The sequence below is a fragment of the Pollachius pollachius genome (assembly GCF_949987615.1).
Source record: "Pollachius pollachius genome assembly, chromosome: 3".
Classification (NCBI taxonomy): Eukaryota; Metazoa; Chordata; class Actinopteri; order Gadiformes; family Gadidae; genus Pollachius; species Pollachius pollachius.
The window spans coordinates 18,642,695-18,660,687 of NC_136936.1; the positions used below are offsets into that span (position 1 = coordinate 18,642,695).

Genomic DNA, 17,993 nt, shown 5'->3' on the forward strand with positions numbered 1-17,993 from the left:
ACTACCTGCAAAAAAACCCACAGCTGAGATTTGCAGGAGAAGATTCGAGCAGTTGTAAGGTTGGACTTGTGCTCGCTCATTAAAATGCTGAATTAACATAGCGCTCTATATCATTTTATTTGTGAGGAAATCTTTCACAGATGTGCAACTTCTGATGCATTAGTTCACATTTGGGTTTACGAATGCACACATTTTGGGCATGTTCTCAGATTATGAAACACGGGTGTGCAAATGTGTTTTGCACCAACTGCGCTGCAACGATTGTAGCAAAAGTTTAAATTGCATGACTCTTTGAAGTTCTGATGCACAGGATAGGATTTGTGCACCTGTAACACAGACTTGTGAACTCGTAGACCCTATTTTGTGTTTACAATGGTAGAAAAAATATTTACGACTTCAAATTTACTGTTACACATTCGTGACTTTAGTGTATGCATACAAAATCTGCAGTTAAAGGTGCTAAAGACTTTTGATACAATAATACCTTCATACTTTCCCCTCCAGCGCCACGCGTCGGTAAATTAGGGAATGATCTTGCGCCCCAAGGGGCGGTTGGGCGAAAGGAGGAGGCGTGTTCTGGCGTAATCGTTCCCTGGTGCTATTTTGCAGTTTCAGAAATCACTTGCGCCACAAACCAGGAAATATCTGGTTTAAAGTCAGTGGCGCGTTGTTCAGATGCTATTTTAAGCCACATCTACCTAGCCACACATTCTTGGTAAATTATTTGGGAAAGAACCGCTGATACAGCGGTAATAAGTTGTACTTTTAAATCAATGCATCGGCAAACACATATTTTCTTGACACAGACATCGTGTACATGCCCATAACTTAGGGGCATGTACACGGGTAGGGTAGGGTTCCTATGTTTATAGTAGGAACCCTAATAATCACTACAATAGAAAAAACACTCATATTCTATAATGATAGTCTTACTTTTATGGTAACACACACACTTTTATGGTAGAGTTTATTATATCACCATGACTATTTGTAATGAAAACAAATGAGGACGGAAGCCATTTGTCTCGTATTAAAGCAAAATATAAAATAAAAATTACAGTTGATACCAATTAAAGCACATTTTGTTAGCATTTGTTTCAGGCACCAAATTACAGATAACTTGGGCAAAAAACACAGGTTTGGTAGCCTGCCACACACAGGTAGGCTGCTTCATGTATCCGTTGGAAAATGTAAGATAAAATGAATAATGTAATTTAAGATTATTATCTTTAAAGCACGCATTGTGGATTGGGTTACATGGCTTATCCTGGACGAATACCTCCAGTGCAGATAATCACAAAGGCACAAATTATTAAAGTCCATTAGGACAAGCAACAGCTCTGAGAAGGACCTGAAAGGTGTACCATCTCCCAGCTGACGGTGAACCACAGAACAGGCACACTGCCCTGCTGACACCCTGAACCACTCACATTCCCATGGAAGACTCCTCCACCTGGCATCCCAGCAGGACATTCCCTGCTTCTACGCACTCTGTAATGCAGGGCACTGAACAAGGAAACAGACAAACCATCAGGTGGAATTACTTCAAGTGCTCCAATGAAATCCATGAGAGAAAAAAAGTAATCTTAATGCTAGCATTTCCTTTGACCTTTTTCCCCATGCAGCCATGACACGGCCTTCATTGCAAGAAACTCCCACTCCTCCTGAGCATCCTTCTTGAAGCCATGGAGCCAGACCACAGCCAGAACTGTAGCCCACACTTCTGGGCTCACCTAAAAAGAACACAACGATGCATGATGATGAGAGAAGACCAGGGGAGGGGGATATATCTAAAATGATCTCCTAATTTACATGAACCCCTCTTTACTAATTATTCTTCTTCTATTCTCTCTCTTGTGATGAAAGACAAACCAAAATCAAGTCAATCCAACAGATGTTTGATGTCCCAAACCATATGAGACAACAACACACCGATGCAGGCGTTGCAACCTCGACATCCTTGAGGGTCCTTCCAAATACGGCAGCCAGAGCGGACTCCAGCAGCCAGGAGCCAGAGGCCCTCTGGAGGGAGATCAGCTGTAGCATGGGGTCCCTTGGAGCCGGGATAGCCAGATCCGCCCTAGAGAAATGGATTCCGCCATAATCCATTTCTACCATGCCCGAAGATGAACAACTGGACCTCATGAAATTTGAACCTTAAGTAAAAAAAAAATACAAATAATACATTTTCTGAATAATACCAATAATAATGCATTTTGCCTTTTGTGCGTTTTCCTACTTGCCCAGAGGTTTTTTTTGCTCATTTGTTATTTTCTGTTGATTTATTTAAGTGGATGGTTTTCGCCGATTAGATTGTTAATCAAACTTCAAGTGAAATCTGTAGGATTTACATCTCTGCTAGTACCAGTAGAGCCAATGGTAATGTACCTGTTGCACTGCACAGCTGAGCTTTTCTTGGTTGGCTGAGCACTAGATTCATCAACAACAACAAAATCAATACAAAATGATAAGTGAAACGCTAACCTGCCAAGAATATATTTGAAGAGAATTCACCTGCACCATCTGTTTCCATCGTACGCATCACATCTTTTCTGGACTTTTTTGCTGAAAAGATATATAAAAAAATGTAGTATACTGTTGATTTTAAATTGAGGAATGGTTATAGATAATAATATCTCCGAAGTTTTCAGAAAAGTGCTTCTGTTGTCCCTTTCACCCATACGCAGATAAGGTCAGCTGGTTAGGGCTGGGCGATTCATCGAATGTTGATCGCGATTTCAATTTTAGCGTCAAACCATCAAAGATCGAGTTTTTCGATTTTTTTGTTATTTTTTTATTTAATGTTTTATAGAAAGGGCAGAACAGCTGGATACATATCTGGATATTAATTTAGATTGAAACATTTTCTTTCACATCTTTTCTGGACTTTTTTGCTGAAAAGATATATAAAAAAATGTAGTATACTGTTGATTTGTAGTATACTGTTGACCAGTATACTACTGTTGACCACAAAAAAAAGTAGTATACTGTTGACCACAAAATGGTCATTTTCTTTTTGACCATTTTGTGTATTTTTTTTGAGGCGAAATTTCAAAGTTCTCAGTTGCAACGTTTTTTTTGTGAGAGACATGCTGACTAAATACAACATGTTTTCAAACTCAAAAATAATCGTTTGAATAATCGTGATTTCAATATTGACCAAAATAATCGTGATTATGATTTTTCCCATATTCGAGCAGCCCTACAGCTGGTTATCACCCGTGGATGTATAATAAGAAGTTAGCATTACGATTTTAACCTAGGAGCCAAGCGGATGCAATATTGATATGGGCCCTAAGAGAGTGATACTTAATATAGACTTTAGTCAAAAAGTAAACAGTGGCCATTTTCCTTAACGTGCCAATGCCAACTGACAAGCGTTTTCAGTTTGATCGCACACGTTTTGTCGAGTCGCGGCAGAGATGGACTATGCTGGGAGCACGCACCGCCTCCAAGTGGGCAGCGGTGATGTCAGCCCTACTTGCTGTTTGGCGTGAGAAGTTGTCTCACAAATTGTAGATATATATTTCTATAAAAATACAATAACTGCGTTCTTGATTATGAGATGCACCTCCATGCTTGTGTAGCGGGGTTGGTGCTTCCCGCTTACCATTGCCAGTGAGATCCTTGCGCTGGCTGTGGTGGTGGGAGTGCTAGAGCTCCCTCTAGCGGAATGTCAGCCAACGTGTACCCCGGCTGGGAGAGGCTGCCATTTTAAGGATTCTCACCCATGATTTTCCCCTGTTGAAAATATAATCAGGTATGCCACCATGCTCATTCAGATATATATTTAGTGCGTCGTTTAGTGTTTAGTGTTTTGTGTGATGCATTTATTTTCATGCAAATGGAGAGTCAACGTGTACCCCGGCTGGGAGTGGCTGCCATTTTAAGGATTCTCACCCATGATCTTCCCCTGTTGAAAGTATAATCAGAATAAACGGCTGGCTGCCAATGGTTTCATCGACTCATTCACAACGCTACGAGAGAGAGAGAGAGTACCCAACCGCTACACATGCACAGTAATGCTAGAGTACTCAACGGCTTGATTTGTTATTTTTAGTTTGTTCCTTTAACTATATAAGCCTTATTAAAAAGGGGAGTCAGTATAAATAGAAGATCACTGTGGGGATTTTAGCCTGACAATATTTGCTTGTTAAAATGGCTTTCTGAGATAGGACAGATTTCTTTGAAAAGAGTCTTGACCAAAAGACATTGTACAATTCACACAATTAGGTCATTGATATTTATATTAAAGGGGACATATTAGGAAATAAACACTTTTCCTGGGATTTAGGGTGATGTATTGGGTTTCTGGTGCTCCCAAACGCATTGAAAAAAGTCAGTACATTTTTTTTTTGAGTGAGATATGCATTTCTGAAAGTACCCCGCCTACAGTTACCAAACGAGCGAGACAGTTTCGGCGCCCCCTCCTACGTAGGAAGGGGGCACATTTGAATATGACCTCACACTTCCCAACCCCCTCCAATCAGAGCATAGCTAAGATTTTGTGGACCAGCGGACGAGCGCTGGGCGGAGATGTTCGCGTATTTCAGAAGCAGTGATATTCCGTAGAAAAATATATGTCTAATTTGTCAGTTTATCAGTTGACTGCCTGGCAGGGAGTGCTGCGGAAGCTCCGGCGGGGGGAGTTCGGCGGCAGTCCGGCAGCTCAGCTCCGGGAGTACAATCCCTTTCCTCCATGTCGCGCAATTCTTCTCAATCATGGCCGAGATAACCCCCACTACGAGTCTTGTGGTTGTTATTGTGGAAGTACCAGAGACATCAGACGCAGTCTTTATGATTCATAAAATCATCCGAGGCGTACATAGCTTTTGGCCGTGGTATTAGATATAATACTATATAAATACCTATATATTATTATTATTATTATTATTATTATTATTATTATTATTATTATATTATATTGATATAGAGCTTCGGGAGTCCGCAAACGGCAACAATAACTTCTCCTACATGCTGTGGTTCACTCTGCTCATAGGTCAATGGGCAGCAGCTCATTTGCATTAAGTCTACAGACACCAGAAACAGCACATTCTGAAGGGACTGAAACAGAATGGAACAGCGGTAGGCAAGATTTTTTTCCTAAAAGCTATTTCCAGCAAACAGCTTCAATAACATGTTTTCTGAACCTCATATACTATGTTTACTTGTTGGGAAAACACCATAATATGTCACCTTTAAAACATAATTCTTTCCTAATATCAAGGACATCGTGTGGCACTCTGGAAAACATTTGTGATGGTAGGCTAAAACATTAAACTAAATATGTTTACAAAAAAATACAAAAGTGTGTGTTCTCTCATCGACTCAAGACAAGCGCGTAGTCATTTAAAATACACAATACAATATTTCTTTGAGGAATACAAAGCACGACAAAATTAACTGATACAAACTCCAATTACTTATATGGATGATTCTACAGAATTTCTTAAAATGTGGGGGTTGGAACATAAAATACAAGTTAAATTCTCCCAAAAAGACTTTCTTCAAGGTGTGCATTTGAGGGCTTTATAGAATTCTTTATTTTTTTACTGATTGCTACCAATGGCCAAGAACAAATAGGAAGTAAAACAAAGTGAAATACCCCGTTCACCCAGATTTGAGCTTGCATGCCATCATACTTTAGATATCAATCTAAATTGTAATCCATACCTTCTAAATTAATAGTATTTTGTATGTTATGGCAAGTTGGATTGTTTACTTACAATTTGCCATAAGAAGGGGCGGACAACTTGCCATTGCCATTGCCATTGCTCTTGGCGCCATCTTCCCACACATCTTCATAACTAGTGAGAGGAAAGAGGAAATGGGTTAGTCTGTTGTGCAAGGAGACAGAGTTATTCAGATGCCATTGTCGATCCACTCTAAGTGTGACCCAGAGCTGGATGAGCCAAGATGGACACATTAAATGCTCTCTACTCCTCTGGTCTCTGGTTATAAACAAACACCCTCTCTCCCCCTCTCTAAAACCTCTAAAATACAATATTACAATATTAATACAATATTGTAAGGCCATAGAACAACATTAGTGAAATCACACGTAGTATGTCCCAATTGCATGCATACTATCTGCAACAGTACTTTGCAAGTAAAAATAAAATAAAGTATTTGGAACACAGCTCCTGTTTAGTTGTTATGGTGCCCAGAGACTATCCATTCATGGTGGTATAATTCAATGAAACAAAACAAAAGGTAAGGTATAATTGTTGGTTGTAGAAAGAAGTTAAGTTTGTTCTTGAATGTTTATTGCCTCTAGATTGGCGAGTTTTACTCAGAGAAATTGGCTTTAAACTGTTCAGTGGAGTCTCAGCTTCCTTTTTGATATTTATGATTTCTGTTTGATTAGATCAAATAGTAATAATGCTGATGCTGTACATGTACACATTTATGAAATACATAACTACTTTTGTTACATGCTACTTATCTTGTTCTAATTAACTATAATTAAATCATAATAATTAAATTATATGTAGCTATCAACTGTCATGATAGCCTAAACCTTGAGATTCTAATCCTTCTTGGAGTAAATCCGGGTTTACCAGGACTGCTTTCTCATGTGTTAAAATGCCCTTAAAATATCTTTGCAATTGTGGGGGAGGGGCTTTACCAAGATACGGGGCATTTTGGGATGAGGAGGTTAAACGCTTTAAAGACGGCCTGCATCTTGCAAGTTTCTAGGATCATACTCCTATTACACATCTATTATAATGCTTGCGTTGTCTGTTTCTCTTGTGAATGCAGTACAGAGGTTAGAGTGCCCCCATAGCGAAAGAAAGACAGAGCAAGAGGGTAGACAGACAGATGTATGGATAGACGTACTCGGTGCCCGCACATTTCTGCGCAGAAGAGGCCCTTGTAAAGCCTTCCCGTTGCCCTTGTTCACGGCGATGAAGGCGGTAAGGGAGCTGCTCACTCCTGATTGGACACTGACTTCGACCACCATTTCCTTTGCGTTGACTTGGTCGCTAAGGTCACCTTGTTCGTTTGCCTCCGCCTCCAGAGAGCGAATGAGGGTCCGAGCCCCCAGTCGGTGGGCGGTCAATCTGCAAAGAGAGCGAGAGAGAGAAGCCATGTTTGCCCCACGTATTGCTATAGTGATGATATAGTTAGAGACACTCCTTGGTCATTCTTTTTCTCACATGACATTGAGAGAAATTGAGCCAATGAGAACCCGTTGGCTTACCCTGTGTCCTCTGTCGGCTTGAGGCTGAACTTCAGCTGATTCTGAGTAGGATGTTCTGCCAGGCTATATTTCACTGTCACACAGCCCTCTGCATCCCCAGAGACCTGCGGGAGCACAAAATACTTAATATAGAGATATATTAACAAAACATATTAGTATGTAGGTGAATTTATTCTTTGACACACATTATACCTCTCCAGTGAGCTGGGCATAGATCAATGACCTCTGACCCTGGAAGAGGTTTATGATGGGTGGAGTAAGTGGAGTGACGGACACACCGGCAGGTACATCCCATGTGACTGAGATGTCCACCACAGCCGGTTGCAGAGCAAAGCGCAGTGACTGCATTACCTTGTGGGCGGTTAGAAGGAGGAGATTGTAGTATCACGGTTAAGCCCAGCAGCTTCATACAGAGAAAAAAGCATTTATTTTAACTCCCTTGCGTTGCCTCTATCTGCTCCCGGGTCCTTGTCTTACTTTAGACTGCATTCTGTCAGCACCGCTGATAAACTGGGCGTGGCCCCGTCCTTCTTTGGCCAACCCGTTGATGAGGGCCGTACTGGCTCCCATGCCAATACCAAAAGAGAAACACCTGAGGGACAGTATATCAATACACGGGTTAAAGGGAACTGAAGCTTTGCTACTAATACCTATTTAATCTATCAGCTAAGCCCAATGCAGGACAGGCAAGAGTAAATTCTCTTTGAAGTCAAACTTCAACCTTCATTTGATCAAGCATTTTATTTAAATTTGCTTAGACTATATAATGTTTTTTTCATGAGTCCTTGATAATAAAGAATAACTGGATGATAAGGGATGACGGCGGTCAGGCGGACTATGGATGTATAGAGAGCTTTCACGCACGGATGTGTGCACATACTCAAACCAAGACTAAAACCACAAACATAATTATTTCAAGCATTGTGTTAATAATTTAGGTTTAGCAATGTTTTCATTATACAGATTATACTGACCAACACAGACACACACACACAAAATCAACTAATGTGACCCTTGTGCACTGCACGCCCAACCTGTGAGAACCAGAATTCCTCTTCACCACATCTATCACTGCCTTGGTGTTAGACACCTCGCCGTCAGTAAAGACAAACAGCTACGGAGAAAAGACAACATGAGATTAGTCCTGCCCAACATAGTTCTACAGAAGGGCATGAATGGCTCATCAATCAAGCATAACTCTACTGTAATACATTCAGCTTGAGGTGCAGCAGGTTTAAACCAGCGAGAGGGAGAACCCACAGGCCTAGAATGGCCATGAGTCAGAGTTCACATATAACCGCTGTTATATGTACTGGCGGCCAACTGTGCCTTGAATTAGTTTTAAATCAATAACCAACACCAGCTGGATTTGTATCCGCACACAGCTGGTGATGGTAATATGCAAAATAATAAACCACATTATTCAGAATTTATATTATTGATAACTAGTTAAAAACATATACACATGTATACACTAAGTAAGTAAGTAAGTAAGTAAGTAAGTAAGTAAGTAAGTAAGTGTGTGTGTGTGTGTGTGTGTGTGTGTGTGAGTCATACTTGTCTTGGCTGACTGGGGATGCAGGGCTGCTTGAAGATATGCTTAAGTGGTTCAAGAATTTCTGTTCCTCCCATGTCGGCCTGCAGGTCCTCAATCACCTTCAGAGCTTCATCCATCGTCTGCTGGCTATACACTACACTCTGCCTGAACACATAGACACAGGCACACACACATAAGCAAAATGATCAAAACAATTGATGTAAATGAATGACTTGATAGCAAACATGGCTTACGGAAAGATGTGGGTAAAACTGGAACCAAAGCTGTAGATGTTGAAATAGCAGCCAATCGGAAGGCTCTTCAACAGGAGAAGCAGTGTTTCCTAAAGTTTGGCAACAGCATACCAGTGAGTAGGTGCTGAAAAGCCATCATCTAACAAAAGATGTCAAAAGGGAATTCAATCCTGAATAAAGAACAGCTGCTACATGCCTTGGCACTATCAATGCGAATCTGACTGCTATCTGCATTACTCATGGGCGAACTCATGCTTCCAGAACGATCGATCACAAACAGGAACTCCCCAGACTTGGTCATTAATGACATCACTGCCGGCGGGAACTCGGGGTACAGGCTGACCATGACCACCGGGTCGCCCATCAGAGAACCTGCGGGGCAGGACGCCAGAACTTATGTCAGATCCTGCTTCGGGACAACTGTTGAATGGCAGTATTTGATGACATTGAAAACGGTTTTATTGCACACCAGGCTTAACAGACGCACGGCCCGCCTCCACCACAGCCGTAGGCAGGTGGGAGTCTTTGTAATACAACAGCAGCTCTACATCCCGGTCAAACTTATGCCCCGCAGCCAGCTTGACCTGACAACAGCAGAGAGTACACAGTTACAACAGTTCTACTAAATGCTCCACACACTGTGGACTACAGGTGTGTGGAGATACTGAGATACTAGGCACAAAGACACATACTGCGGCCTGGGTCTGCTGTTGGTTGAGGTACTGCACTGGGTCCAGGGAGCAGTTGGACTCTACTTTAGTGATGGGCCGTGGAGAACAGACACTGGCACAGAGAGACAGACTGTAGGGCACCAGACTGGCTGGTACAGAGGTGCCAGGGATGAACCTGGTGGTCCCAGCACCGCCATCACTGCCTGATGAACAATCATTTGATATGTTGAATAACCATGTGGAAAAATCATATGAGATGTTGAATAACCATGTTGAATGATCATATGGGATGTTGAAAGACCATGTTGACTAATAGTGTTGAACAATCACATATGTTGAGAAAACATCTTGAATAATCATTTATGCTGAATAATCATGAGATGCTGAATATTCATGTTGATTACTCATATGCTACTTGGAGTAATCAGGTTGAACCATGGTAATGGCTCCTCCTCACCCAAAGGCTGATAGCGTGGGTTGAGCACAGCAGGCAGGCAGAATCTCAGGCCGTCGTCAGCCTGGACTGCGAGCTCAGTGACGTACTCCAGCCTGATGGAGGCGCTCTCCCCTGGAGGCAGACTGCCCACGCTCAGGGAGAACACGTCTGGGCTCTGCTCGCTCTCCTCCAATAGGAAGGCCTGCTGGCCCCTGGTGAGCGCGTCATCATACTCCTCACGAGCCTGCCGGGATGGGGAGGGTTTAGGGTGGTTGGAAACGTGTTATTATTCACAGCCGAGGACAAAATGAGTCTTCAATGTATGCTGGCACAGAGAAACAATTGTGTGCTGTGGAAATTGTTAAACCCGTCTGACGGGTTCCTCCCTAACCTTCTGCTTCTCCCGCACTTCGGCAACCACCTCCGACTGGCCGATCTTGGCACTGAAATGGCAGACGGCGGCATCGCCGGGCAACGGGAAGATGAAGACGGCCTCGATGGGGCTCTGCTCTTTGTTCTCATACAGCAGGGTGGCGGCGACCGTCGCCACGTGATCTCGCACCGTGACCTCCACATCGACGGCCTTCAGAGGAACTGTTCAACACAGAGCCTAGAAAGTCTCACAGCCCGTACCTTACCAAACATAATCTAGAAGAGTCACGCAATGACCCTTTTTCTTGTTGATAATGTTATTCCGTTTTTAGATTTAACCATCAAAAAATACCGCCAGACACATTATATTTTACTGGATGGATGGAGCATCAGCACATTCATTTCTGCTCACGTGTGATACGCTCACATGGGCCAATGAGCTAAATTCCCCTTAATGAGCAGGGGAATGGGGGTTTCCTCCCAAATAAATAAGACAGAAGAATCAGACTAAACCACTTCCTGTATGACTATGTTGCCTTTGATGTCACCGCAGGTTTGCAGGCACATTTGCACAGACAATCAAAGAATTATGCTCAGTGGAACTTTACCTGGTTCCTTGGTGGCAGTAAGCAGACCACAGCAGCAGTTCACCATGATGCCTATGGAAATCACCTGAAGTTAATATTGTATTCTAGGGTTGCATACGAGTATGTGTCAGTTATAATGGAGAAGTAATAAAGTAATGAAATGAACCAGTGATGCTAGCCTGATAAACTATAAAAGCCTGCTGTACTTTGATTAAGGAAGCCCTAGTTTGCTACAATCCTTGGGGCTAGTATTCAAAACGTATTCAAAACGTTTTATCCTGGTATAACTTTTCTACTGATTGATTATTCACTGACACACACTTGAATTCTCTTTATTTGTTTAATGTTATTTGAATGTTTAGGTTAATTATCGTCAATATGTCATGACAGGCAGAGGAAGGTTTGAATGCAATTTGAAATAACACCAGCCAACACTTCCAAACTAAATTGAACACACACGCAAACGCCCACTCTGCGCTGTAACGTGACTTGACTCGAATAGTTTCGCTTGTCATCATGTTATGACATACGCGGATAAAAGTAGCTAACAGCAGATTAAGAATAATACAAATATAGTCTTTAGATGGAAAGGTTGTAAACGAAGGAAGGTAGGCCACAGCTTTCCAAGTTCACAGTCCAAGATCTTGCAATGAAAAGACAACTAGAGAATATGTCGCTTTGCATTTTTGTTACTTTTAAAGTCAATTTATTGAGGCAAATAGTCTTCTTACCTTTTCGTAGATATTTATGTTGTGTGCAGTCTCAAGTCTAGGAACCATAGATAGTATATAAAAGCTAGGAACGCACTGGGTCCTTCTTCCTGCTTGCGCAGCGATAATACCAGGTCACGCCCATTGAGTTTGCAGCTGCCTCTGGTCCTGGTCCAGACCAGAGCCGGAGCCTTTAACTAATAATCCAAATAGTCTGACCAGAACTATTTAGAGAGAGGGTGACGACAACGGAAGTTCAAAAATAATCAATCGTCACATGGTGGTTCATGGCGACAGACAGTTCTCGGAAGTGCTTGGCGGGCCATTGGATTTGATTAATCTGCTTCTAATCAGATCCAATAGCACGCCAAGCACTTCCGAGAACTATCTGAAGACTCCATGAACCAACCTGTGACGATACATTATTTTGAACTTCCGTTGTCATTCACTAAATGCACTGTAAATCAATGCATTTATTGACTGTTAGTTACCAGAAACCGCAGGTCTGTCTCTATATTACTATAAAGAGGCAGAACTGCGGTCAATAAATGTGTTGATTTACAATAGGTTATGTAGCCTATATAGCATACCGAAATCGATCTAGTAACGTTAATGCTTTTTATATATAGCGTGTTGCTCTTTATTGCTTTAGATTATTTTATTTTGAATTATTTTCGTAAACCTGTATGATGTCAAGAGCAATCCCATCTTGATGTTTATTTATATATTTTAGGAAAGTGAAGCAATGTTTCCAACTTTAGATTAGATTCGTCTTGTACCAATTTTTTAAATTCATGGTGGTTTCAGTAATCTCATGGTAGTCTAACTAAAAGGCAAACGTAACCTTAATAACTAATGTAATCTTTAAGAATTTTCGATAGGACGGGAAACCGCCATGTGACTATCAATAACAGTTTGCAGACTGACAGCAGCATGATGGTGTTTACTTGGAGTTTTTGGAAATCAAATGCAAATAAATTAACGAAATGCGTCTGTGGTTACAATTCTTCAGCGCCCTGTGTGACAAGTTGAAAGATAATGCACTAATAGTATTAAAAAAGTAACTCCTGATTAGTTATCATTTCATAATACGAAGGCAAGACAAGACAACTTTATTTATATAGCACTTTTCATATACAAGGCAGACTCAAAGTGTCTGCCTACGAAGCAAAGTTATATCGTGAAAAGTAATACTTGGTGGTAATAATTTCATGGTCTGCGAGAATGTTAAAGATTGAGTCATCATTCATAGTGATTGAATATAAAACAATTCTGTAAAATAGTAATAATCGATCACATGTCTCAAAATGTTTAAAATTCTAAAATTAGATTATATTAGCCTATATTGTTTAGTTTATTAATGTGTTATTGCTAGTATGTGATCGGCTAATGGATTAGAATTGATCTGAGATCGATCACTTTTGTCTCCGGCAACGGCGGAGCCAGACTTTGTGTACATCCGGGGCTTAGCCCAGAGGGGGGTCTGGGGGTCCTCCCCCCCAAAAAAATTGAATTTCTAAAATGCGATTACCTGCATTCTAGTCCATTTTAGGGTGACCTGCTGGACATTGACAAATCCTAAATCTCTGAAATATCAGTGCATTATCATTATCAATTTTATTTTATTTTAATTTAAAATAATAATGATAATGCACTGAAGTATTATACATATGCACACAAATAAGTACTACATTGTTTTAGAGGTTTGTCCGCATCTATCACTCTGGTAGAAATCATTTAAAAAGGGGTCAAAGTTCAATTAACGTGGATATGGACGCAAGCTGAAAGTAAACAAGACAGTCTAGCACCAGCCACGCATCGGTAACATGGTTAACATGTTGGCTGCTGGTCAAACAGCGAATGCAGCAACGCGATATCTGTACATTTCTTATCTAAATCGTTAATAAAGTTTAAGTTTAAAATAACCGATATGTCAGACATGGATATTTTTTACCTCATGATATTCAGTGGACCTCAACATTTAATTTAAGGTAACATTTGGTAACACACAACACTGTACAATATTGGCTGAGACCGAATCGCAATCAGAAAAAACGGATTTCTGACATTTTAAACAACGCTGGTAATCTGTTTTGTGTGAAAGGAGTAATTATCATAGCAGCCTAGCTAGCCGATGCAGGCTATTTAGCACTAGCACTAGCAATACTGCTCCCGGCCAGCCCGCATCAAGGTAATTTCACTGACCTGAAACATTTGACAGGTCATTGGCAGGGACTGCTGCTGCTATGTTGGTTTAGAAAAATAATTTCTAATGTCCATGGTAATATGTGTTACACACCCTGAGGCTACTTTAACAAGACTGCTGAGAGACGTGAATGTTTAGAAAACGTCACGTTGTCCTGGCAACCATTCTAAACAACCGAACGAGAGATGGCATTTAACATTGCTTCCATGTGTTGTTTCTTTCAAAATGAAAATAAATCAACTTCAAGAGGTGAAAATCACTACCAGTTGAAACATGAGGGAACATGTCAGGGTTGTCATAACTTCAAAAGCTTAAAAAAGATCCGGGGCTTTTGACGTGAGATTCGGGGCTTCAGTCCCGAAAGCTATGGAGCCAGTATCCTGCCATAATTCAAACCTGAAAAAAAAAGTTTCAAAGGCTTGTAAGTCTGGGTTTGAAAACTCAGCACCTTGTAAAAAAAGGTTTTGCAACACTGAAAAAAGAGATTATAGCCTGAAAAAAAAATTAAAACATCTGCAAACATGATTTTGTGTTCTATTTTATCTTCTTCATCATTTTCACCAACACATTTTCAAAGTTTCAAAAATGTCACCAGCGCATTTGCAGAGTTTCAAATCTGGCACTGTTTTAACAGTGTATTTCATTGTTTCCCGGTTTTGAAACCTTGTAAATGGAATTCTGCAAACCGTTGTTCATACATTGAGAAATAAGTTTTGAAAGGTTGAATATTTATTTTTAAGAACTTGTAAAGGTGTAAATTTACACCATTGCAATGTATTTTTTCAGAACTGACTTTTCAGCACTGACTTTTCAGAGATTTGACCACACAGGCGCAAGCTTTGAGTCACGTGATTATTGGCAGTGTTCTGTCGCGCATTCGTTTTGAAACTCCTGACAGTCAAAGGTCTGAAATCGTTGATTTGCAAAAAGGAAAAAAAACGTTCCTGGGGGCGGGACCATTTGGCTCTAAACCTATTGGTTGCTCTCTGCTGACGTACATTCCAATCACGTGTGCCGTTGACCGGGCTGTGGGTGATTGACAGTGCTCTGCCGATGACAAGAATAACAAGCGACCTGCGTGTTTAACGTTTCTCGTGAGCACGAGAAAGTAACTGGTGAACACGAGAAAGTATCTCATGAGCACGGGGAACTATCGTGCGCATATCACTGGCAGTGTGTGTGTGTGGGGTGGACGAGCGAGCGATAGCGTGCGTGTCAGTTTAGTGAAGTAATGAACGAGTCCGGTTGTGTGTAAGAATCAAGTACCCAGCCTGTCAAGAATCGGTGGCCGCTTCACTCCAACCATATTCCGACCTATAAGCAGACCCACTTTCTCGTGCTCACCAGTTACTTTCTCGTGCTCACGAGAAACGTTATTTTTTTTATTTTCCCCGGTGTCCCTTTACGGTTTCCGTACCCAGCCATTTTTCCAGAAAATGGAAAACAAAATCAACCACGCAGGTCGCTTGTTATAGGTTTTATGCGCTATTTGTGCCAGCGCCAATCAGCAATATGCGGAGCACCTGAGGTCGGAGCCGTTGGAGAAGCAAGCTCTTTATTCAAGCCATGTTTCCTGTACAGCTCCGACCACATGTGCTGATTGGCGCTGGCACAAATGCGCTCACTGGCGCCATCTGGTGTAAATGGGTGGTAGACCGCCTATACCACCTGTCCCCTGGGCTTCCAGGGGTGGAGCCGGGTTGCCACAGTGCTTCCTAAATTGATGGTCAAATGACAACAAATGTGTACAGTTGCCTAAATACAGGGGTTGGGTCAACTTTCCCACTAGTTCATCTTAACCCACCATCCCCTATGATGTTTAAATGTTCTATAATAATGCTTTTAATGACTAAGTGAGTAACGGTGTGATCCAGATGCCTCGGACACCAGCCTTCCGAGTTGGAAGTGGGGAAATCTCCCAGCTTTCTTGCGGTATTTCACGGAGGCACTCCCCCTTTTTGTCTTTATCTCTCGGAATTCTGAGAGTAGACTGAATGCAGTGAGGTTTACCCCTTATAGGTCCATGGGTTATCTGGAAGACGTGTTAAACAAAGATGGCTGCGCCGATAGTGAATGAGTTGAAATGTACTTTCTTTGCATTTGTATCACGTCGGTCGTTTTAATGTTCATTTTAAATGCTCTTATACACTTGAATACATTTCTGCTTTAATCCGGTCACAAATTTATGCATGGTCTTGTTGGGCATGCAATTCAATGTAAATGTTTGGTTTGAAGCCGGTTTGCTAAAGAGGCTAATGTAGCAAACAATAAATGACAGCCTGCTCCTGCCCTTTGTGGCTCGAGAAAAACGCGACACCACTTTTTGAAATTGAAATAGGCGAAAATAACAAAATATTATTTAAATGTAAACAGAGTTACTTGAAATGTTCGTGTTTCTGTAAGGTGGGTTTCACCTCAGAGTTTTGTGTTGTTCATTCACGGCATACTACTTTAAACGCAACAAGACCGGAAATGACGTCACAAGTGCAACTCGGAAGGCTGGTGTCCGAGGCATCTGGATCACACTAGAGCATGTGATCGAGATGCCTGGATTACAGGGAATCTATAAATCTGGACTACACCATAAAATGAGTGTGACTCCACAACATATAAATGAAAAAAGAAAAAGGAAAGATTTAATTACTTTAAAAAAGTTTTAAGTATACGTGGTTGTATTGCGATATGCTGTTATTGGACAGAACATCTAGGGAAACTCACAACGCTCCCTTGTTGTCGACAATCAGAATAGAGCAAAAACTTTGTACGGTCTTGTAAGGATCCTACAAATTAAAAAGAACCCCATTTCCATCATTTGTATTTGTTTGTGTTTTATGTTTTGAGTGACCATTATCAATTGCTTTATTAGACGTCTGACCATATTCCGATGAGTGCTTTCACCTCCTGATGACACCTTGTCTAACTGAGACAAATATGATTTTAGGGAAAGTTCACCTGGCTGAATATGTTTATTATTTACAGTTTGCGTCAAAGTGTATATTCAACCAACAATTGATGTTTATTTTGCTTCCCTTAGTTGGGTTGAGTCACGTTCAGACCTAAAGTGAAACGGACCCAAGTACACCTGGAAGCGGACAGAGACCAGTTGATTTGTTCCGCAATAGCTAGAATGAGCGTTCACGATACTATAAATTAACTGTGATATCGGGGAAAAGGAATGCATGTAATGCAAATAACAAATAACCCTGGTTATTTGATTTTGCGGCAGGCTGTGGGCTAGTCTACCACCAACAGAAGTAAGGAAACTAAATTCAACAGTGATGATTGCGTAACCCTAACCACTACTACCCTAACCCTAACTACTACTACCCTAACCCCAACCCGTTTCAGAGCAAAATGAAATACCCAATCGGAGGAGAGCCCTTCTAACCAATCAGAGGCGAAAAAGGCGGTGCTTTCCCCTACCACCCTGCAAAAAAAAATGCGGCCCTCCAAGCACTTCGAAGAACTATCTGAAGACTCCATGAACCATCACGTGACGATAGATTATTTAGAACTACCGTTGTCGTTCAATAAATGCCTTGTAAATCAATGCATTTATTGACTCGTAGTTACAAGAAACCGCAGTTCTGTCTCTATGTTATAAAGAGACAGAACTGCGGTTGATGCATGATTTTGGTGGACTATCACTGTTTGGCACAACACCTGCATGTAAGAGGGATTTACAGACGCAAGGACTATGGGCTTAACTAAGATAACTTGATTGATTTTGTGTCTTCTCCGATGGAGTTGTGATGGAGGAGTACTTACCACCTGACCTGGAGTGTGTAGGCTGTCTGTTCAGAATTTCTGTGTGGTTGAATGTTTGTCTATCTGTCCGTCTGTCTTTTTCCAAAGTGAGGCAGAAATTGGAATAGGATTACGACATTCTGTCTTTATTTCTCAACATTCAAACACAAGCAGAAGTCGATCCACAACATTTCATAGCAGCTGAAAATGTCAGGTTCCTATAAACTTAAAGTTCTGGGCCCCTTCCATCTCAAGGCACAATGCATACA

General features: G+C 41.3%; 1 protein-coding gene across 6 annotated transcripts; it reads right to left on the bottom strand.

Annotated features, from left to right (window-relative positions):
* Positions 1–948: 948 nt before the first annotated feature.
* LOC307073354 (von Willebrand factor A domain-containing protein 5A-like) lies at positions 949–12,124 on the bottom strand. Of its 6 annotated transcripts, XM_079733133.1 has the most exons (20): positions 11,793–12,124; positions 11,083–11,133; positions 10,494–10,696; positions 10,124–10,346; positions 9,688–9,869; positions 9,465–9,579; positions 9,192–9,367; positions 8,996–9,084; positions 8,762–8,906; positions 8,239–8,318; positions 7,682–7,796; positions 7,397–7,555; positions 7,205–7,308; positions 6,841–7,064; positions 5,727–5,807; positions 2,515–2,565; positions 2,389–2,430; positions 1,933–2,156; positions 1,610–1,733; positions 949–1,506 (listed from the first exon to the last, which is right to left on the bottom strand). In XM_079733133.1, the coding sequence occupies exons 2-20, from the start codon at positions 11,126–11,128 to the stop codon at positions 1,427–1,429; spliced, it is 2,463 nt and encodes an 820-aa protein (XP_079589259.1). In that variant the 5' UTR covers positions 11,129–11,133; positions 11,793–12,124; the 3' UTR covers positions 949–1,426. The 6 variants fall into 6 exon arrangements, with proteins under 6 accessions (XP_079589259.1, XP_079589261.1, XP_079589260.1 ...); XM_079733135.1 differs by lacking the exon at positions 2,389–2,430 and having other exon boundaries at positions 11,793–12,123; XM_079733134.1 differs by lacking the exon at positions 2,389–2,430 and having other exon boundaries at positions 2,485–2,565; positions 11,793–12,123.
* Positions 12,125–17,993: the final 5,869 nt, after the last annotated feature.

What these genes read in the sequence shown, in the direction of transcription:
- LOC307073354 (XM_079733133.1), bottom strand. Translation starts at nt 11,128, where the DNA reads ATGGTGAACTGCTGCTGTGGTCTGCTTACTGCCACCAAGGAACCAG. An exon ending in AGGAATTCTGGTTCTCACAG is followed by an intron (nt 7,797 to 8,238) that starts GTTGGGCGTGCA and finishes ACTGTCCCTCAG; the next exon opens with GTGTTTCTCTTTTGGTATTG. An exon ending in AAGCCGACAGAGGACACAGG is followed by an intron (nt 7,065 to 7,204) that starts GTAAGCCAACGG and finishes CTCTCTTTGCAG; the next exon opens with ATTGACCGCCCACCGACTGG.